This window comes from Serinus canaria, chromosome Z (genome assembly GCF_022539315.1).
Source record: "Serinus canaria isolate serCan28SL12 chromosome Z, serCan2020, whole genome shotgun sequence".
Lineage (NCBI taxonomy): Eukaryota > Metazoa > Chordata > Aves > Passeriformes > Fringillidae > Serinus > Serinus canaria.
Window position 1 is genome coordinate 32,894,318 of NC_066343.1, and position 23,688 is coordinate 32,918,005.

General features: G+C 38.3%; 1 protein-coding gene across 1 annotated transcript in view; it reads left to right on the forward strand.

The window, feature by feature from the left end:
- SLC44A1 (solute carrier family 44 member 1) overlaps nucleotides 1-23,688 on the forward strand; it is a 69,134-nt gene that overhangs the window by 22,944 nt on the left and 22,502 nt on the right. Inside the window, 4 exon segments of the mRNA XM_030236664.2 lie at nucleotides 2,785-2,921; nucleotides 16,622-16,715; nucleotides 21,486-21,655; nucleotides 23,449-23,538. Of these exon segments, the coding sequence (XP_030092524.2) occupies nucleotides 2,785-2,921; nucleotides 16,622-16,715; nucleotides 21,486-21,655; nucleotides 23,449-23,538 (491 nt within the window).

The window sequence follows — 23,688 nt, forward strand, 5'->3', positions numbered from 1 at the left end:
TCTCCAAGAACTGGAATTCAGTTCTACAGCTCCCAGAGCCCAGGGTCTCTGCCTGAGATGGGAGGCTGAGGGATGTGGATGGACAGTAACATATGGGACATTGATATAGGTGGTTATGCAGACTGGCAGTGACAAGGTGCTGCCTTCAACAGTGATACTCACAAGCACAGCCAACCATGTCCCCTCCTCCTCACAGTGGAAAAAGAAGGAGGCTGACAGTAGCAGAAGGTCACTAGTGCAGAAGGTCACTAGGCACCCACATGGCACTTGGCAGGTTCATGAGCTCACATACCTTTGCAGATTCAAGTACTAGCAGAGCACCTTATCCACCTTATGGGTTCCCCCTTCTCAGCAGCTGGTCCAATTTGGTGCTGTACCTAACACTCACACACTCATTCCACCAGCAGCCCAGACCCACAGTTTCCCCCAAATAACACCGCAGACCCTCTGCTCATGCAACACTTCTCACCTAGAGCTCCCTACTCGCCATCTCATATGGCTAGTGCGTTACACCAGAAGCTGGATTCAGTGATCCTTGTGGGTCCCTTTCAACTCAGGATTTTCTGTGCTTCTATAATTTGCATAAGTCATTCTAGAGAAGATACAGGTGCCCAGCCCCATCAACAGCCAGCACCACAAGGGCAGTGACCACTTATGCTGAGTCTATCACCTCTGTTGCTGCTTTTTTTGTGGGCACACATTGTTCCCACCCCAGCAGCTCGTTGCCAAGATCCCTCCCTGCCACTGGCACTGAGATCCCACTCACTTTGGTAGCTAAAACCACAGTCCTGTGGCACCCAAACACCTGGTCTGATTTCAGCTGCTGGCACCAAATCCCTCAAAACCATGTCAGTCTCCCCAGTAGCTGTCACTTAATCCCTGCAGCACTTGCAGCATCCATGCACGTGGGAGAGAGACTAGAATTATGCAGAGAGAGAGTTAAAAGCTTTAGTAATAGGACAAGGTAGACTGCAGTGGTCAAGTGCTGAGGTTAGATAATATACTGACCAATATCAGTTTGCATGTAACTGTTCCCTTTTACAGCTATGTCTACTACCCTGTCTTGTGCATGTTCCCTCTGCTGCTAGCAGAGTCCCACTGACCCTTGCTACATTTTGTTCTTATGAGTTTGCATCCCTATCAATCACAAAGTCCCTGTCTGCAGTTTCTTGATAGCCCATCAATTATTGTCATTGACTGGGTTTTTTTCTGACTATTGTTTTTACCAGCATTAAGTGGATAAATTTTCTGTCTGTCTCCCTCCTTTTCTTTTTCTCAATTTGAAAAAGTCTTTAGCCAGATAGTCTTACTGGAAAATCACCATTTTCATAATCCACATGTCCTTACCAATTACAGACTGATTTGTTCCCTTCCTAGCCTCCCTTGCCATATCAGTTGTTTGACTCTGTAGGTTTTGTAGCTCCTTTGACCAAATACCCTCAAAGAAGTAGACACTCTCCTGCCATGTACCCTTATTGTATGGGATAACAACTGGAGTAACGTCAATTAAAACAGCTATAGTATGCCCTGCTATCAACTCAAGAGTATTTTCTTTGAAATTAAGGGAAAACTGTGTCTTATTGCTTGCATGCGGTTACTATTACTGTATGCATGACAGAATTTTCATGTTTAACTTGTTTCTCAGACTTCAGTGGTCTGTCTTTGAAGTCCCAAGGTGTGTAGCATGTAATAAGTAAAAACGAAATATGGATGGATGATTTCACCTAGATGTTGACCAAAAAAGGCATGCTTTAGGAATGCAAGTTATCTCTTACCATGTTATAGTTGATTTAGACGACATGATTTTTGATGGACTTCTAAGGAAGATTGTACTACATAGTAATCATTGTTGTACACTGACACTGAGTAATAGAACTGTAGACAGCAATTAGCATATAGGCTGAAGGTGTTCAGGGAGGACCTAAATGCTTTCTAGGAGCAAAAGGGATTTTTACTGTCTACAGAATGAATTCCCATCATGAGGACTACAAAAATAGAAATGGCATTTTATATGGCAGATTTCAGGTGTTTTCATATGATGTTAGGTAGTAGGAAGAGAATATTTCAATGCATAGTACGTCACCAGAATTGTAGGGATTTAAGAATTGTTCAACTTTCAAAGAGAAAAGCATCTCTATTATACCATCAGTGGAATTTCTGTAGGGTTAATGTTTGTCATAAAACATATATAGCCAGGAGATGTTAGTTAAGAATCTGTAATATGTACTTCATGCATTGGTTTTTTAATTGAGGTTCATTGTGAAAAGTTAGCAAGTAGAATATCATTAAAATACTGAACTTAAACATTAGATAATTCTACCTAAAATATCTGAAGACAGTTTATTTTTAAGTAAATACCTAAGTAATAAATTCAGTCATGGCATGGAAAATCAATCTATACTAAAAAGCTGTTCTTAAATACTGGTATTATGTGTATTCATTAATATATCCATGGACCTTTTCTTTTTGCAGAATAAGAGTGACTTTATTTGGTTTGTTACTGTTACTGCTGTTTTTATGAGTAGCATCATTTGGATGGACTTAAATCAAGTAGAGTTAAACATCCTTTTTGTGTGATCCAGAAGCATATAAATACCAATACATTTGTTGTGCATATGTTGAGTACATAAATTCTTTTGATCCACACAGTTACAAGAATATAAAATTTCCTAGATTTCTGGGAAGACTGAATCACTCAGTCTTGACTGAATCCCATAGTTTGAAATTTTGTTTAGTGTAATTGTTAATTAAAATAGAAGTAATTTACCTTTTTTCCTTCCATAGGTATGTATTCTTCTTGGATCCATGCAACATTGATCTAGTACATCAGAAGATTAAGTCTATTGCCTTGTGTGTATCAGCTTGCCCAAGGAAAGAACTGAAAAGTCTGGCTGATATACAGAAATTTGCAGAAACTAATGGTATGGAATAAACAGGGGTTTTTTTCAATATTTTCGCAGGATCTGGAAGAAGACTCATGCATTAGCTGAGCTTAAAATGAACTATGTATTAAGAAATATGAATGGAAATAATGTGCTTTTTTTCATTGAGCTAAAACATTACTGTATCTACACTATGATAGTGTCTTGGGCAGTTTGGAAAGCTTGTTTTTAAAATAGGAGTATAAAGTGTAACAAACATTTGAGGCAATGTTTGATTATATGTATCTTCATCTTCTAAGGAAATATTCTGACATTGCTGCTTAACAGTAGTGCTTTTTAAATGTTCTCATGTACAGGGGGTTGGTGGGAGCTGTGATGCTGTTTGACAGCACTTGTGGCACAGAGTATGGCTATGTGTGTGAAAATGTTCCTGCTTTTATTCAGTGCTACAGTGCTGTTCTTTTTTGGTTTGTTTTTCTTTCATTTTCTTATGCTTTTCTTTAAAAAAGAAGTGTAATGGAAACTAATTGCATTAACAAAGGGAATATAATACCTTGTCTTCCTTAAGAGCTGTACTTCTTCTCTGTGGTAGTAATACTGACATTACTAGCTCAGTTCTATTTAGCAGTCAGTGGAATAAAATGGATGAGAAGTAATCAAACCTTTGGACATACAAAATAAAGATATAAAATTAATTTGAGGAAATTTTAGCAGTTTTTAGCTATTCAAGTGGGAACATTTTCCTAATGTGTGGGAACAGGCCTGAAGTTATGTTTTAAAATGATGCAGTAATAGTTCTTTGCAGGGTACTTGACTAAAAATGAGAGAGGCTGGATGACCCAGTTCAAAGCAGTGGAAGTGACTACTTTTCATAAAAGAAACTGAAATGTTTATTTCTGTAGTAGCACAGGTTATGTGAGTACTCTTGTTTGAAAGCAGAGTGAGTTGAAATGGCCCTGGGGAACTGTTAGTGCCCTTGGTCTCTCACTGCACTGTACCTGCATGCCTGGGTGTCTGACAGCTGAATCAGGAAGCTGAAATACTGTAAGGCATCACAGCTTTTGCAGAGCTGCACAGCTTCCTTGCACTGTTGCCACAGTGCACAGATCACACAGTGATCACAGAGTGTCACAACTGAAAATAGTCAATATATCTACACTTGCATTCTTTACTCCTTCTCTGAGCATGCTGTGTTTTTCTTAACTAATACAGGCCGGTTCTTTGTTAGTATGAAGTGAAGGTCATTTGTGGTGGAGTTTAAGTACCTCTTGAAGCAATGGAATTCAGATGTGTCTTTCTTTATGACCAACATTTTTTCATAAGTCAAATCTCTTATTAATTGTGCCTGACATATATTCAGTATAACTACCTTTTAAGGTACAACAAAAACCACTCCTCCCAAAACATGCTATGCTGCGTCTTGTTCTCATGAGTCTTAGTTCTCATTCTGTTTTCCTTAGGACTTTAGATTTTAAAACCTAAAGATAATTTTTTTAAAAATTAATATGAGCGGCATTTCTTCAGTTTCTAAGAGTTTGGTCAAAATTATGAAAACTGGTGCTGGAGCAGAACAAAATCACTAATGAGTTCAATTCCAGATTTTCATTATATATTTGGCTTGTCAAAGACAGGTATTTGGCTAAACTGAGCTTTCCTTTTGTAGAGGAAGTCTGTGCATGACTGAAATTGCACCATTCAGGGAAATATTGTTATCCTCATGGTTATATTTCTGCTTAAATTTTCGCCAACCTATGGAAATTACAAAAAATGATGTTTTGCAGCAAATGAATAGCTTAATTGTTGATTATTTTAATCATTGCATTTACATAGTAATACGGTTCAAGTGTGATTCAGCCTTTTAGCAGAGCAAGAACAGTGAATTAAACTGGTATGCTCAGTAAGCAGAATAATTTTTCTGAGATCCACTTTGTAATTGTGATAGTGGATTTAAATTAATTAATACTAGGATTAGGTTTGGCAGTCCGTTTTAAGTGACTATTGACTCCACTGTAAAAATAGTAATAGTAATAATGAAATCTGAGGACCTTGAACTTAAGAGCTTAATTTCAATTTCTATGTTGTGATGATGTATAGTTAGAAAATAGAGTTCTACTGTCAAGTTCTGAAGAAGGAGGGCAAATTTGTTCGGTTTTGTGGTAATTGGTACTGAATTTTCTCAGGCTCACAACTTCTAACATTTGGAAAAAAAACCCCACCTCATAATGTTTTTAATGTCTAGGTAAAGAATGCAGTCAGTTCTTAATTTTGCTCTGTTGAGCCTTTCTGAAAGCTTTAACCCTTCTTGCATCCTGAAAATAGCAATTGTCTGGTGACAGATTGTGTAGGTTTTGGCACATGCTTTTGTAGAGTTGGCCGTTTTCACCTGGCTGAAATGCCATCCCTGAAATCACCTTACTTGTCCATGCACCTTGAAACTCTTAAAGGAATTATGGCTCTATTTCTTCAGCCCAAAGAAATCACCTATTGTGCCTCAATTGCCCATCAAGAGGGTTAGTTCAAATAAATGTGGTTTTTAATCTGAACACCTTTATCAAGAGCTGTAACATGTAAAGCATATGAAAAACATGTAAAACATATTAAAACATCTTTGTATTGACTAGTGATTTTATCAATACTGCGTATGAATTTGCAGCTAGGTTAGCATTTATAGTATTTTTACTAAAGTGAGGCATGCACTTGATTGCCTCAACACAAAAGGAGAGAACTACCAATGCCAAAGTTTCAGAATACGTAGGGCAGAGCTCATGCTTATTGCGCAGTTCTGCGAGTGAGATTATAAATAAGCATTTAGGGCAGGGAAAATGCTTGCTTGAAGCAAGAAGACCATTTCATGATAAAGCAGCCTTTTAGCTTTCTGAATCAGTAATGATGATCTTGCTCTTCTACTGTAATTTGGGAAAAGGAGCTGGTTTTGTGAATAACACAGCACCATTTCAGTGCAATAACTTCACTCCCACCCCTACCTCACTTGCCCTCTCACAGTCAGGTCCTGCATTTGCAGTACCTTCCTATCAAGAAAGAGAAGAAGCCCATCCCTTGCAAAGCCAAACTGATTTTTAAGGAAACAAGAAAGCGTGTTCCTTTAATCTCTTCACAATAATTGACACCCAGAAAACTGGAACCAGCTGGGACCTTTTACAAAGGAGGAAAAAGGGGGAGAGAAGGCTGGGCACTTGACCACTCAGATCTTTGACTTGTACAGAGATGCAAGCTGTAAAATACAAAAATGTTCTGGAGCAACTCCTGAAAGTGGCACAGGAAAGTGCAGTGTTACCTGAGAAATGTTGCAGTGCTGCTCTCAAACAGCCATGCTAGTACTTGAGTTTGTAGAGTTAACAGTTGGACTCAACTGAGAATGTTACATGTTGTGAACTGACTGGTGTTGCTCTCCCCAGGATTTTCTCACCCAGTAGAACACCTCAAGCACAGAGTACTTGTGGTTCAATGTTTTTGTTGATCTTTGCCCTTAAAAAATTATGTATTTTGAGTAATGTGACTGAAAGCTATCTTTCCCATAAACCAAATTGATGCTTCAAAACTTAATGTCCGTGAAATACTGCAGTATTGAAGCACTTGCTAAAACAATTTGAAATATCCTTGAAGACATAATTAATGTATGACTGTGCCAAAGAAATAATGAAGTGTCATTATTAAAGAGAAACACTGAACAGGTGGCTGTAATTTCTGTTGTGTTTAATTCAGTGATAACTAGAGTGTCTACTCAGTGTGGGAACTACTATTCCTATTTGTTGTTTAAATAACTGGATGCATATTTAGGAACCTGAAATTAAATTTTAATTTTGCAGCATTGTGGCAGGTATCACTGTTGTCATAATTCTGTAGCTAGACCAAGCTAGTGGTCTGTGTGCACACAGAGCCAGAGGGAATGCTTCATTAAGTTTGCTATAGAGACTGACCTGAAAGAGATCAATAAAGGAAATCAGTCTGCTAAATCAGAGCAAGTGATATCTCTGAGCTATTAGAAAGGAACCACAGGGGAAATAAAAAGGATTTTTCTTTTGTCTGAAGAAAATGACATATTCATGTGTTCCTGTTGGCACTTGGTTTTGAAGTAGCTGTTACATGGGTCACTGTGAGCTTCTGACATTTTTTGTCTGCGCTTGTTCTCCCTGCCTTTGCTCTTGTTCTCCCTGCCATACAGTGAAATTATGCTGTTTAAAACCTAATGCTTTGCTCATGATTTTCCCGAAGTACGATGTACTGTGTTAGTTACAGATACCTTATGTTAAAGCAATTCTGCACCTACAGGTCTTTGGAAACCTGGGTATGGTAATTTTGAGTGTCATTTTTTAATTGACTAGAATAAAAGTACATTATGAGCATTTTTGAGATACAGTTATCTACTGGTACTCTATCTTGTTACCTGAACTGTCCATCAGGTTTGTGATGTATTGGAAATATATCCTCTAGTTAGAATGAAATTGTTTCCTCAACAGAAAGTGACAGTATGTGGAGTCCTCCAATAATGCTGTGTTGTGTTATTGATTACATTAATAAACCATTTGGAAAGGGGAAGACACAATGAGGTTATAAATCTTGTTGTGCCTACTGAATGTAGTCACATCTGTTGTGACTACTAAAATTTAAAATTATATGGAAAAACCTGCTGCTATCAATTGCAGTGGACAAAAATGTCAAATCAAAAGGAATGCCCCCAGAATGAAGGGGTGGGAACCTATTGTTATGCATGAACTGTTTTAATTTAAAGTGGTTACTGATACTTGGGGAAGAGATTGTGAAATTACTGAGGATCACAAGAGGATTAAGTTGGAGGCACAGCATTGTCTGAAAGTGTAATGTTTATGAATTGTGAAGAGGGACTGCATTTTTTGTGAACTCCTGCTATGTTGGCATCATAAAGGCTGTGTTCTAGACCTTTCTTTACTTTTTGTTAAAAACTTGTGCAGAAACATACATATATATATTCTCAGCATGTATTCACCTACTGTATATGTGCGTGTATATATATATATATATATATATATATATATATGTGTGTGTGTGTGTGTGTGTGTATGTATGTATGTACACATACTGAGAAGAGAAATAAGGATTACCATTATAAAAGGACCAGTGATTTCTTCTGTCTGTAAAAGAGAAAACTGCCAGGAAGAGTAAGTCATTAAAAGCAGGAATATCTTAAAGAAGGTTGAAAAATTATTGTTCCTTCATCTCATAACCTGAGTTTTGTGAAACTAGAGATCAAAATGAAATCATTAAGCATCAAAGAGACATATTTATGCACACAAGTTAGAGTTAATTGCCATGAGGACATTTTAAAAACAAAAAAGATAAACTCTTAGAATAATTCTCTTAGAACAGAAAATACAAACTCCATTTGGGTATTTAGTTAGAAGCCCTGAAGAATATCTTTAAGTTTTAAGTTGTGCAGAGCTAAAGATATGGTAGGAGAAACATCTGCTATTTGATTAGATGGATTCTTAATTTGATTCCAGAGTAGCTGGTTTTACATAGCACTGAAAGAAATAAGAGTGGAGGAATAGGTAAATTAATGTTTTTCAACTCTCTGTACTGTTAATAAAAATAGGAGAAAGTGAAGAGTATTGTCTATTTTTTTTTAATTACAACTCAAAATACATATATTTATAGATACATAAATTCTGAATCTAGGATTTTCTGTTTTCCATACTCTTATTTGTAACGGCATGTTTTAATATCTATCACAGCATTTGTCTTTGTGGTTTTCAATTCTAGAGACTTTTGAAGATCTAACTAATGGGGTTTTGTGATAGATCTTTCTTCAAATATTCTTGCAGGCATTGGAGAGTGCTTGCTTTCACTTCAGTCCCATATTTTTTTATAAAAGCACCTGTAATTTCTCCTGCCCTTTGATGCTGATTGTTTTAAAGAAGTGGTGGTATGTCTCTCTGCAACAACTGGAGCTAAATATACATATAAACCTTACTTTTCTTTAAAACACACACTGTGCTTCTGGAAGGCAGCAGTGGGTAGATGAAGAGAATGAAGCTTTTCTTTTCTGAGAACAGTTCTGTCATATTAATCTGAGAAGTCCTGACTACAAAGTGGTCTGTCCTTGCCTTTTTGCTTATCTCAAGGCATCACTATTTTGCTAGGGCCCAGAAATCAGATTTCGGTGTCAAGGTTCAGCTCTATCCCTATTTGGTCTTCTGTCTCTATTCCTGCTCAAGTTGCAAAAGGCATAGCATAATGTTTAGGTATGTTTGTGCAATCCTTTGGTGCTTCCATTTTACCTGATACTTTAGACCTCATTAAAATCTCTGGCTAAGAAGTGGAGTTTTTGTTTTCTCAGTCATTTTCAGCTCTGATGCCAATATATGCATAACTAAGTGCTATTTCATTCCTAAATGAAGCATCAAATGTGTCTTTGGTCTAAAATAGGTAAATAGGAAATTTTTACAATCCTAAACTTCTGTGCTCAGTGCTTGTGTTCTGAGTAGAATTACTTCCTATAGTTGTAGATTGGTTACAATTACTATTGTCAGGACTAGCAGTCAAAGAGTAAAGAAAGTCTGGTCAACATGATGTGGTTTGTTTCATGGTGATCCAAACCTTCTTCCTTTTGACAGGAGTCCATGAAGAGAGGATCATATAATTATTTGCCCTAAGCATACTTTTTCTGTATGCTTTTTTGCCATAAGCATACTTTTTTCTGGGGTGGTGCAGCATTTTTCTCTTACTGACAGAACTCAGCAAAGTATAGTAAATACCAGCTTCTGTAGAAGTAGTATTTGGCATCCCACTGGTTCTGTAGGTTTTGGTTCTGGAATTTGCAGCAGCCAGATACATAATACAGTATTTTAAGCTGCCACTTTTCTATGCTGCATTGGTAGTCCATAATATGCTAAGGTAATATCCAGTTATTGGTGGTGTACCAAGTTGTCTCATTGCATGAAGCTTTGAATGGGTAGTATGTTCAGATTAACAGTTTAGAGCTGATAGAGTTTGACAGATAGATTTTAGTAAAGTTCTGGGGTGAGAAGTGTAGAAAAGTGTTAAGAATTTTATCCTTGTGAGAGCCTTGGGAGCCTTGTCCTTCCTGAACTTCACCTCTGTCAGTATCAATATCATACTCTAGCCTTTATTGCATGGGTTGGTTGGTCAAGCATAATCATCTGTGGGTCACATATTCACAATCTTAACTAAGTTTTAATTGGCAAACTCAGTCATAAAACACCCGGAACTCAAGAGCAGAACTGGGCTGAAAGTCCAGAGGTGAGGAGTTGTGATTTTAATGGTCTCCTTGCTGCTAACTTTTCTGCACATTTCTGTGTCTGTGAGTTTTATTCCTCTGTCAGAGAACTTAATGAAATAATAGGATGTTTCTTGTAAAGGAGGCAATGAAATAAGCTATTAAGTTTTTGAACTATAAGCTCTGTTTCATCATATGGCTTTTTAGAAGTCAGTTATCAATCACTATAGAATATGCTGAGTTGGAGAGACCCACAAGGGACCATGAAGTCCACCTTCTGGCTCTGCACAGGATACCCCAAGAATCATACCCATGTACATGACATTATTGTCTGAACACTACTTGAACTCTGTCAGGCTGGTGCTGTACCACTTTCCTGGGGAGCCTGTTCCAGTGCCCAACCACCCTCTGGGTGAACCTAAACCTCCCATGACTTCAGGGCATTCCCTCAGGTCTTGTCACTGGTCACTGAAGAGAAGAGATCAGTCCCTGCCTCTCCTTTTCTCCTCACAAGGAAGTTGCAAACTGTGATGAAATCTCCTCTCAGTCTCCTTCAGGCTGAACCAACCAAGTGACCTCAGCCACTTCTCACACAGCTTTTCCTCAAGTCCCTTCATCATCTCAATTCCCCCCTTTGGACGCTCTTCCAGCACTTAGTATCTTTTTTATATTGTGGCACCCAAAACTGCCCCTGGCACTCACAGTGATGCTGCCCTAATGCAGAGCAGAGCAGGACAATCCCCTCTCTTGCCTGGCTGTGATGCTGTGCCTGATGCACCCCAGGACACAGTTGGCCCTCCCGGCTGCCAGGGCACTGCTGACTCATGTTCAACTTGCCCTTGACAGTGACCTCAGGTCCCTTTCCACAGCACTATTCTCCAGGGTCCTATTCCCCAGTCTGTCCATACATCCAGGGTTTCCCTGTCCTAGGTGCAGAATTCTTAAACTTCATACAGTTGGTAATTTCCCAGCCCTGTCATTTGTTGACTCCTCTCTATAATGCCTCTGCCTTTAAGGGAGTGAATGGCTCCTTCCAATTTCTAATCACCAACAAACTTACTTTGGGCCTTTGAGTCTTCTGTCCAAGTTGTTTATTAAGATGTTGAAGAGCACAAAGCTAAGGATGAAGCCCTGTGGAACCCCACAGGTCACGCCAGTCTGATGTCACCCCATTCACTGTAACCCTTTGTCCCTGACTCATGAGCCAGCTGCTCATCCACCACATGATGAGTTTGTCCAGCCAGCTGCTGGACGTTTTCTGCAGAAGGGTCCTCTGAGAAACAGTATCAAAAACTTTACTGTTATCTGAAAAGCTCACATCAACTGGCTTCCCATGACCAACCAGCCTGTCCTAGAAGGTAGTCATGTTGGATGCACAGAACTTTCTTCTCATGAAGCTGTGCTGGCTGTGACGATGGTTGTGGTGTCATTCAGGTGTTTTTCAGAACTCCCAGAATAATCTTCTCCATCATTTTACCAGGTACTGAAGTGAGACTGATATGTCTGTAGTTTCCAGGGTCATCCTTCTTGCCCTTTTTGAACATTGAGACAATCTTAGCCAGCTTCCAGTAAGCTGGGAACTCCCCAGATACCCAAGAATGTTCAAAAATAATTGAGGGAGGCCTTGCAATGACATCAAACAGCTCTTTGAGTATTCTTGGATAAATGCCATCATGAAGCCACATAGATACATGAGTATCCAGCTGGAGCAGCAGATCCCCCACAAATTCGGGGAGTTGATCATTCTCCCTGCCATGGTCCTCCAGCTCTGGGCACTGGGACCATCTAAGCTCATCACTAGTGTGAAAGACACAGGCAAAGAGATCATTTTAGTCACATGTGTCATGCCACGTAAGTGCACAATACATGCACAATATCAGACTCAGAATGGAAGTTCATCTAAATTACCAAAACTGTGGTTTGTAGTCTCTCAGGCTGTGCTTTACCACATGTATATGAGAAGGGGTATGTGGACCTGCTTGGAGCTCTTTGTAACTTGAAAGAACATACTCCTAAACTCCTAAGGTGACTATGCTGCTCCTGGTACTGAAGCTATCCCTGTTGCGTCTGCACAGTTTTGTATTTTTATGCTTAAATTCTTGCCTCTGAATATGAGTCCATGTTTCCAGATCTTGAAGTCCTTGTTTTAGTTGCTGTTAATAAGTGTTGATAGATCAGTAGACACTGCTGAGCTCCCAGAATGGAATCCAAAACCCCTTGTATGCTTTCCACTACTATAAGTCAGGGAATATAAATGTCATGGATATCCTCTGTGGACTGCTCCTCTTATTGGATCACTTAGGAATCTTGCCATTTCTCAAGCTGTAAACTCTTGAATAGTAATGCTGTTCTAACAGGGGTTTGTTTGTTGGTTTACAGCAAAGCAAGTACAGGAAGGAAAGCTGTACTGGAGCTCTGGTCTCTAAAAGTATTTTTACCTAACAACCTTTGGTTAGTTTGGACCTTCCTGTTTACTATGTTGCTATGGAAAGCAGAGTGTTATGTCTTTTGTGCACTGTGTCTTCTGAGCACACAAAATCTTCAATAATTTGCCTTCTCATTTAGAAGGAATCTTTGAAGTAAAAGTCCTGGCTTTCTACAGCATCTTTATATATAAACTTGGGCTAATTACAGCTGTTTTCTATGAGTGCCAAAGATGAAGGCTGTTTAGGTCCTTATTAATCCAAGCCTCAGCAAAACAGAAAGGAGATTTAGAAAAGAAGTTTCTACAGCTAGGCTGGAAGTTTGTCTTTTGAGGTACTTTGCTCCAGTTATGGCTCCAATATATTCTAGTGGCTGGAGCAATTCTGTTTATTGAAAAGAAACCATGGGACAGAAACTGTTGTATGTCTCCATGATAATCACTTTGTGTGTGAAACCACCAAATACAGAATTGTGGGACCAAAGTGTGCATATAGGTTGGGCACACTACTGTGTGTTCACCAACAGCCCAAACACTAATGCTCTGCATAGTTTAGAAGTATTTTTCTTAATGTGACAGCAAGTTGGATCGGGAATCCAATCCTTTTAGGACAGCTTGGTGTCATTTGCCTAAGGGTTTCTCCAGAAGAAGTGTGTGCATTGCTGTAGGAAGCAAAGGGTGTATTATATCAGTGATCTTTTAGTTTGTTCTCTGTATCCTGCTCATACTGGTTTTGAAACATTTGAGTGATACTAATTTAGGAATAAAAGTAGTGTCTTTGGTGAACTAATTATCTCTGCAAGATTACTGAAATGTTTCCTTCAACTTTTTCCAACTTACTAACTTGAACAGCAACAGAAAGATTGGCTGTGCTAGTCTCGGCTAACCCAGAGTAACTAATTAAGAGTTGAAGGTTTGACAGTACTGTTCGTAACTAATAACTAAGAGTGGAAGGTTTGACAATACTGTTCGTTCTTCTCTCTCACCCTTGAAAATGTAAACTTCTGTTCAGTGATGCACACGGACTCTTTTGTGAAGAAATCAATTTTAAGTGCAAAATGACATAATTCAAGCACACATTTGGGTTCTAAAGCTCTCTTACACAGTATTAAAGAAGTCATAAGGTTTTGAGAGTATAAGTAAAAAAATATTTATGGGAATAGTTAGAGTTTCTAATGATTTGGTACAAAAGAACAATCTCATGGGCGTTATTTCAGCTGTGGCACTGGTAGTTTCTTTAACGGCAGGGTAGTTTATATCCTTTGTTTGACAAGCTCCATGAAAATATTTTTCTGCTTGACTGTGAGTTAGGCATCTAAAGGGAAAAGATCCAGAGTAGCCCAAAAGCAGTTCCCAGGCAAGACATGATTGTGGCAGCCTGAGTGGTCAGGTATGGCAGGAGGGAATATACTGTTGGCTTCCAGGGGGACCTGTCAAGGTGTTTCCACTTTGCTCTACAGCCAGAAGTCTATTGGGCTACCCTACGGGTCTTACTTGAATGGCTTGTGAACTGTATGCACATCAGGGTCTGGCATAATTTGATTTTGCTTCATTTACACTTGTGATCCAGGCAGGTCTTCAGATATATATTTGTACAAAGAGTTTCATTTCCTCCCCATCATACATCCTGCCCTTTTTCTCTCATGCCTGAGCTGCTGGAGGTCAAAGGGAGCATGGGCATCCACAGACCAGCCCTGTTCCTTAGGCTTGTTTAGATGTAGGGGCCTTATCATAAGATACTTAAACTATAGTTCACACTGGTCACTTGGCAGAATGGCCAAGCTGGCCCCAAACACTGTGTCATGAATCTATATACACTTGTCTACATATCACTCTTCTTCCTATAGAGCTCTTTATTCTTGCCTTAGAATCGTAACCAGAGAGTCATAAGGCTGGAAAACACCCTTAAAATCAAGTCCACCACTAAACCATTTACCTAAGCTCCATGTCTCCACAGCTTTTAAGTACCTCCAGGGATGGGGGCTCAACTACTTCCCTGGTCAGCCTGTTCCAATGCTTGACAAACCTTTCGGTGAAAAAATTACTCTTAATACCTAAACTTTCCCTGGCACTTGATGCCATTTTCTCTTGCCCTGTTTTTAGTTACTTGGGAAAAGAAGCCAACCCCCACCTGGGTACAGCCTACTTTCAGAGAGTTGTAGAGAGTGATAAGGTCACCCCTGAGCCTCTTTTTTCTCCAGGCTAAACAGCTTCAGCTTCCTCAGCCACTCCTCATAGGACTTCACCAGCTCTATTGCCCTTCTCTGTACACACTCCAGCACCTCAGTGTCTATCTTGCAGGGAGGCATCCAGACCAGGACACAGGATAGGAGAGGTGGCCTCACCAGTGCCAAGTGCTGGCCGCACCATTGCTGCTACAGGCCAGGATGCCACTGGCCTTCTTCGCTATCTGGGCACAGCTGGTTCAGCTGGCTGTCTATAACTTATCTTTTGACTTATATTCAAAGCAAAATAAATGTAAATATCTGCAATCCTCTTTTTCTTTCTGTTTTTAAGAAAAACCTGTAAATGTAGATACATTTTAGATACTTCATTTACAAGTAAGATCTAAGGAATGTTTTTTGCAGTATCTGTTTATGTTTATATCATGCCATGTTTTCCACATAAGCAAGCAGAGGCATAAGGATTCATATTGACAGTATAATTTAAAATGCATTTCAGATGTTTCACCTCCTATCTTCTCTTTAGGAGATCTGTCTTTCTTCAATAGTGCATTTGGTGGTTTGGACTGGCTTCCAAAAAACTACTTTGTAGAAGTGGTACTTAAGTAGTGTTCCAGAGACTGCATTAGAGAGAGAGCATCTGAAGCAGCTAAGTAGGCTCTCTGCTCTTTCAGTCCATGAATTGAAGAGGTCTCTTCATAGAGGTAGAAATGTAGCAATGATAGATAAAATTCCTGCAAATAATAGTCTACAAATTCAACAAATAGTTCTGCTCAGTGTAATGCAGGCCAAGATAAAGCTGTTTGTCAAAATTCTTGGTTTATTTTGGGTAATAGTGTATATGTAATGTCCAGATCCAACTTGCAGAACTCTGTTATACAAACTATTCCTGAAGAGGGGACTTTAATAATGGAAAGAATTGAATATTTATATTGATGATTAAGATTCAGATAAGTCCTTATTAAGATAAGTCCTTAGTGTATTGTACAGGGGAAAAGGACGCTAAAAGCTATATATTGAAAGCCCTTGTACTTGGAAGTAAACAATCTATTAGGAAAGAAGCTTGGAAGGAAATTAATCTTTTGATAGGCAGCTTATATCATTGGAGGCTTTCTTACTTCTGCAATTGCTGATACACCAGGGCTCCCATCTGATTTGGAAGTTTCTGATTTCCTAGAAGCATTGGGTCAGATGTTCAATGTCTTCATTATAGATAAATTGAAAGAAATCTCTCCTAGGTAAGGCACTTCCATTAGGTAACTGTCAGGTACAAAGGAGAACTTAATTTATTTTTGAATTTTGATATAGGCATTTGATCTTTACTGTGCTGTACCAATTTGTTTATGGAGAAGGTTCAGCTTTTTAGAAGCTTTGGATATATAATGCAGTGCTGTTATTTCTCAGCCAACTTTCCAACTTTTTCGGTTCGGGTTTTTTTTTTGTTCCTGTCCCTCAAATCTGTAGACCAGTTGTATTTTGAATATACACACAAAAAAACCCCTGCAAACCCAGGAATATTTTCTTTATATCATAAATCTTATGTTCTACGATTTTCGTGCATTAAAAATGATCAAGAAAAACATGGTAGAATAGTAGGGGAGGGGGGCTTCACGGTATTTTGTGTCCTCTTTTATACCACATTGTGAATTAGTCTTTTCCACTCAAATACTCAAACTTTGGAAAACCCAAAGTGAGATGGAGAGTGTCATTATATTCTATTGACAGCTGTGTTGGACTTGATTTACCACATTACTGGAGGAACTGTAGCAAAGCTTTGTGATAATGACATGAGGAGGTGCAGAATTAACACCTGTATCAGTTTTAATTATGTTTGCAAAGGATATTAGTATTAGTTTTTTATTTGTTTTCCATACCAATAATTTCTTTTACTTTTCCACAGGATCCACTCTATGTAGCTACGAACTACAGCCATCAGAATATACAACAGACCCAAGGGCTGCCAAGTTATGTCCTAAATATCCTGTTCCAGAGAGGTAATATGATCAAGTTGTCTGATTTGGGGTGGAGGGAGCAGAGATTTGTTTTGATCATGACAGTTCTTTAGAAAATACCAACACATATTCACTCTTACCAGATAGATGTTTTAGTGTATTATTGTATATATTTCTAAAATTCTTTTTTTAAAAGATAGTGAAAATAATAGTCAAAGAAAAACCCAAATTATCTGCATATGTCTTACTGAAACTCTTGAGCTGATATCTTCAAATTCTCTTGTCTCATGTGACTGACACTGTTCTAAATATCAGCTGTTTTACTGCCTTTCACCCTATCTGTAGCTGGCTGCCCATCAGCAATGCAGATCTAAGACAATCATGGAACATTTTTAATCTTTGAGAGAAAAAATTATGTAGGCATGCACAGCTCTCTGCAGCATTCGCTTCTTATAACTTATCTCAACCAGTCAAATAGATGCAAATTACTTCATTTTTACTCTTTCAGTCTACAAATGACTAATGTAAGGATAGTTCAATACCAAAAAGAGGGCTGTATTTTATTAACAGATCATTTTGAGGTTTATTTTTTCACGTGTTACATTACACTGCTGTTTGTGAAATAGGATTGCAAAGTTCATAGCTTCATAAACTCTTGTGGCTGTGCTGCCTGGACTTGTGGAGATGAGCACTGCTGAGAAAAGAAGTGATCTGTTAGATGTTGTACGCAGCCTTCTGCCAGTAATTGCACTAACTCAAGAAGAGCCATGTTGTGTTTCTCAAAATTTAGCTTCTCAGGTATACTCAGTAGTGAGTGATAACTGCAGAGTCTTTTCTTATGCATAGTTTTCTGTTACGTTTTTTGTAAATGTTATATTTGTGTCAGTTCTACAAACTCTTTTTTTAAGTCTTTCTTGTATATGTGGTAGCCTCTCCACTGAATCTTTTTTTAAATATTATAGTGACAATTAGTGGCAGCTGGAATACTAGCTTTTTTTAAATTTTTCCCAATATAGATTAATATTCCATGCAGCTAGCCAGCTGTTACTGCCATAATACAAAAACAAATGAAAACTTCAATGCCAGCTTGCATACTGAAAATGCTTGTTAGTCCTAATTTTTGCCAGAATTATACTGACTTCTCATAGTGTGTTCTCACGTCATTCAGTCTCAATAAGTATAGCTTAGTAAGAAAACAGAAGGATAGAGTAATGTATCAGAGCTCTAATGATGTTATGTAAATCCCTCATGTTATTTTAAATAAACTATTGTGTAGGTGGAGTATTTTCCCTTTTTGATATGATATTACTAAAATATATGAGATGTTTGAGCATTTTTGAGATTGAAAAGTCTGAACTTAATGCCCTAAGGCAAAAAACGCCAACATTGTATCTATAAACAATTGGTTTTCAGGTTTTTATAGTTAAATTATTTGAATAATTTGAAGGAAAAATGTAACCTGTTGAGACAACCAAATGAAAACCCAACATCTTGTAGACTGAGGCATTCAGGAAGGACTTACCTAACAGTCACATTTGATCTGTGTCATGGTTTAACCCCAATCCTGCAACCCAAACCCCTACAGCCACTCACTCACTTCTCCACCAGCAGGACTGGGGAGAGAACTGGAAGAGTAAAAGGTAAAAAGCTTGTGGATTGATATAGAGATGGTTTAATAAGGAAAGGAAAGCTTCACACACAAGCAAAGCAAAACAAGGAATTAATTCATCACTTCCCATGGGCAGGCAGGCGTTCAACCATCTCCAGGAGAGCAGGGCCCCATCACATGCAACAGTTATTTGGGAAGACAAACACCTTCACTTCAAATGTGCCCTCCTTCTTCTTCTTTCCCACTTTTTGTATCCTGCACATGATGCCATGTTTGGAATATCCCTTTGGTCACTTGGGGTCACCTGTCCTGGCTGTGTCACCTCCTAGCCTCCCATACATCCCCAAAGTCATTGCCATCATGGCAGTGCCAAAACAGAAAAGGCCTTGGCTCTGCGTAACAATAACAAAAACATCTCTCCATTGTCAACCCTGTGCTCAGCACAAATCTAAAACAAGCTCCGTACCAGCCACTGTAAAGGAAATTACCCCACCCCACCTGAAACCAGTGCAATCTGTCAAGGGTTATGAACCCTCTGATTCCCGTTAGTTCCATGGGATAGAGGTAGCATATGATGTGAAGATAGTCCCTTGATGTTTTCTGTTTGATGACCAGGCTTCTTCACAGCCTTCAGTTGAGGCTGTTAGTGGACTCTTACCGTCCATCTTCAAGGTATTATGTCCAACTTGGACAGAGTAGTACAGTCTAGCAGTGCAGTTAGCAATATGTATTTCTTCCACACCCCACCTAGATCAGCCTCTGTAGACATGACTGCGTGTTTAGAGGACCCTGGAGGAAAACCTGTCCAGTCCCCTGCAGCATTTATCTATAAACCAGCTGTGCCGAGCTGTGCCGAGGGACTGCCCTGTAGAGGTTATTAAGAGCAGCTAGCAGTGTTATTCCAACTGGAATTCCCCTCCCCTCACACAGGTTGCTGAACTACCCCTGTACAAACACAGGAGTAGTAGTGAGAGGAAAAAATTCTTTGAAATCTAATACTTGAGTAATCAGACGGCTCTCCTAACCTCATTTTAATAATGCTTTAAAAGCTTCTGAGACCATCATCTACTGGCTTCAACTTTATTCATTCTTGTTTATGATTAAACATCATGTTGATATTCTTAGAAATATTTCCTTTTCAGTAGGTAATATATCAAGATGTAGTCAAGAGTTCATATAAAATAGCACAGGTTAGAGAGAATAGATCTATTATTGTGTTTTTTATTAGGACACTTTACCTCACCTACTCATTCAGTCAGAACCACTGGAGCAGAAGCAGATCTCAAAAGTGGATTCTCAGGAGTCCCATTTACTCAAGAAAGCTTGTAGGAACCACTAACTTTTTTTATTCATTAAAACAAACTTAGTAATTAATTACTGCACATGAAAATAAGTAAGTTATAATAGGTAGTGAAATTGCTTTAGGTTAAGGGATATTAGATGACTAATATAAACTCTGATGCAAAAAGCATGTTTTCTTTCATTGGGATGTATTTTGGAAGAATACTTTAATTCCATTAGTCCCTTTTCAAAGTGAGTATTTTTGCATTTGGATGCTGGAATAACATTCTTTTGCCTACTCCCACCTCAAAATTTGGGCTTTGTTGCTGGTAGTGACAACTTACAAATGCTAAGATTTCTGTAAAGTTGTAGCAGTTAACAATTGGATAAACCTCTCAAATGTCAGTCTTTTTCACTAATACGGCATATAATGAACAGCCATATTGCAAAATGGGTTATATTTTAAGAGGCTAAGAGGATACATGGACTGCCTTTTAAGTAGGGCAGCCATAATTATGGGGGGTTTTTTTAACAACTGTGACTAATGCACAATTGCTTTGCTGTGCTTAACTGCTGTATTCATTCCTACCCAGAAGTAGACCATCAATATGAGCATCTCCAAATGCATTTACCTACTCAGCGCAGTAATCCTAGAACCATAAAATTTGCAATCATCAGTTACTTTAAACAAAAACCTAGGATCTACTAATTAATTACCTAGATACAGCAGGTGACAATTTCTTTTCAGAATAGTTACACTTATTGGTTTCAGCATGTCATCCTTTTTCCCCAGAAAAACAGGGGATAGGAAATATGTGCCCAAGGCAGCTGGCTTATTCACTATGTGTTTAAAATGGTGGTTAGAATTTTAGAAAGACATGCTTTAAAAATAGTTCTTGAGGACAGAAAATGATTGATTTATAGGTCATTGCTGAAATGGGGAAACTGCAGAAGATATGTTCATTGCTGGTATAGTCCACTGCAGTCTTTCAAGTAAGGAACATTGGGCAGGTAAAACAATAGAAAAGACTTTTTTTTCATTGGATCCAATTACAGGAAGGAACATGTAATTCATGTCTGAAATGTAATTGGGAATTGATCAAATGATGCAATAGGCCACTTTGAGATCTGACATAGTTTATGACCAAGGCGGACTGCTACAAAATGGGAGACATTTAGAAAACAAAATTACCCACTCTTAAAGGAAAGTTTTTGCTCTCTTTTGTCTTTCTTTGATAGCAGGTTTTTCGGAGCATTCTACAAAGTTTAGTGCATAGTCTCAATAGCTTTTTGTAAGGGTCTTTCCAAACCAGTTCAAAGCTTTAGAGGCATCCTGGCATGTTTTGCATAGTTTTAACAAAGTGAATGAATATAAGCACTGTGATTGTAATATTCAGTACAAGAACAAGCTTAGTATGGGGAAAGACTAGTAATAAATACATTCATTTTGCTTGGCAGTAGTTGCGAATGCTGATGTCCTTTAGCACAAAATATATACTCTCAGGAAGAATATTGTTATTCTGCAATTTCTTTTGCTGCAAATATGGACCAGTATTCCATTCTAAAATGAGTGAAAGGCATTGTTTCAGCTGCTGGTTCACCACCTGACATTTGAAAGAAAGACATTTAAGTGGAAATAGGAACATACTTTCTGTGCCTTGTCATTTAAGGGTGGGAGGGTGATAATATCCTATTGGAATGTACATTACAGCCTCACAGGGTTGTTTGTAAGAACTGCATCACTTTTCATTATGATCATCCGTCATTTCAGCAGCACTTGTGCATTCAACACATGGTTTCTGGTTATGATGTTATAAGGGTAGAATGATTGCATCCATTCACCTTTCATTTGTCTGTTGATGTGGCATTTATATTAAGTAGGAGTAATTTTTTTTTCTGATTTTTTTTTCTTGTGTCACCAGTGCACCTATTCCATTCTTCCATCGCTGTGCTCCTGTGAACATTTCCTGCTATGCCAAGTTTGCAGAGGCCCTGATCACCTTTGTCAGTGACAGTAGTGTCTTACACAGGCTGATTAGTGGAGTTATGACCAGCAAAGAGATTATAATGGGACTTTGCTTGTTATCACTAGGTAATTGTTTTTCTCATTATTAGTTATTTCTTAGTGTACTCCATTAGGAGGTTGTTAACACACTCTTGCCACAATATGAACAAAACACCTGTATAATAGCAACAATCTCTTAGAAAATTATTCAGAATGCTTTTTTAAAATTTTATTTGAGAGCTGGGTAAATTATTCATAAGTAATATACTGGTTTTGTTTCTCTTACACTGATTATGAGATGGAGGATGCATGGCTGTTAATTAGCCAACATTAGTTTTGATATAGTTAACACAGCATCCATTTTTTCTTAATTTTTTTTATAGTATTCCCCTTTCCTATTTGTAGTAGTCATCTTCTACCAACTCAAGTCCAAATCAACCCTTTCCAAATAAAAAGGACAGATTGAGAAATGCAAAGTAGCACACTCCAACTGGATGTAGGGGATTTAATTTGTTTTATTTAACATACTTGCACAAAGATATGGGAACTTTAAGACTGAAAACAAGAAAATTAGGTGCCCATTTGTTACCTCCTTCTTCCTCTTCCTTCAAAATTAAAAGCTTCAGGTCTTTGAAAATCTCAGCCTTTTCTGAAGAGCTGGAAATTCCCAACAGTACAAAGGTGCTGAATTGTTTCTATAGCTGCAAGATGCCTCTAGCCTATTAAGTGACACTTTGTGTTACACTGAAGAGCTGTTTTAACAAAGTCATCTTGTTTGAGGTGGAATGTTGCCCACCAAGATAAATTGCTTTCCTAGTGAATCTATTTTACTCACCCAAAGTATAAAATCTGAAATCCTAAAATGGAAGTATCATGATATTAGCTATGCATATGAGCGGTGTATTATTTAGAAAGAAACACTGCAAAGTTGTATCAGATATAGGAGTCCTTCGTTTTCAGTTTGCTTTTGTGGTTAAAAAAAAAAAAGGCGGGGGAGAAGGAAGGGAAATGGAATGGAAAAATAAGAGGATGCTAGACCATTAACCCCTTCTACGTGCACACAAAAGACCAGTGTGTATTTTTTTCAATAGCATGTGGCTTGAAAGCTGTTTACTTTAACATCTTGACAGCGTCAGTATTTGGTAATAATGGTAGAAAACTGTTTGAAATCTGAAAGCTAGTGGCTGATTTGCAGTGCTACTGTTCAGTTAGAGTCAGAAGTTAGTACAGAATTTACATATAGTTAATTTTAAAAATAGTTTTCATAATTTCATAGCTAAACAGAAACTAGTTTTAAAACAGTGGGTTAGACTGTGATTCAAAAAGCCAGGTTCCAGTGGCTTGCATGTAACTGCTGAACACAAACGTGTGTATGTTAAAATATGAATATGTACTTGTACACACCACTCACTTAGCCTTAGCTGCTGTATAGTTTTTTATTTATGACTGGCATGACATTCCGGAATACACAGATATCATATTAACTACACTGGTTTGACCTGTGTATCTGAGTACAGACTCTGCTCTGGTCCTCTAGAGGTGTGCTCATGTTACCAGACTCAAAGTACTGTCATGTCTTGCTGTCTGTTTGGTCATTGCCTAAGTACATCTCTGTCTGTATGCATGCATTGTGTCTTGTGTTTGATGTTTTGTGTAAATGTATTTATGCTATCTTTGTTTTAATCAACATTATCAAAGCAGAAGCTGTAGAGGTGCCTAATTTTCTTAACTATCTATTCAGTGATATTTGTAAGCCTCAAAAAAGAAATGTCTGTAAAAATTCTGTTGGAAGGCAGTTCTCTTAGTACAATGGGAAAATTAGGAAGGCTATATCTACTTGAAGTAATTAGTCTGCTTATTTTGTTTGTCTTCTTTTGCAGTGTTGTCCATGATTTTGATGGTTATAATAAGGTACATTTCAAGAGTACTTGTCTGGATTTTAACGATTCTTGTCATTCTGGGATCGCTCGGTAAGTCTTGTTTGTCTCCCACTTTGAGTGCCCAGTTCTAATCCTTGTGCTCCATTTCCTTAGCCCAGCTACATTCCATACACATCTTGGATCATGCATTTCCCTTCAGCCTTTTTTTTGAGTCCCTTTCCAGACGCACATCCAAAATGC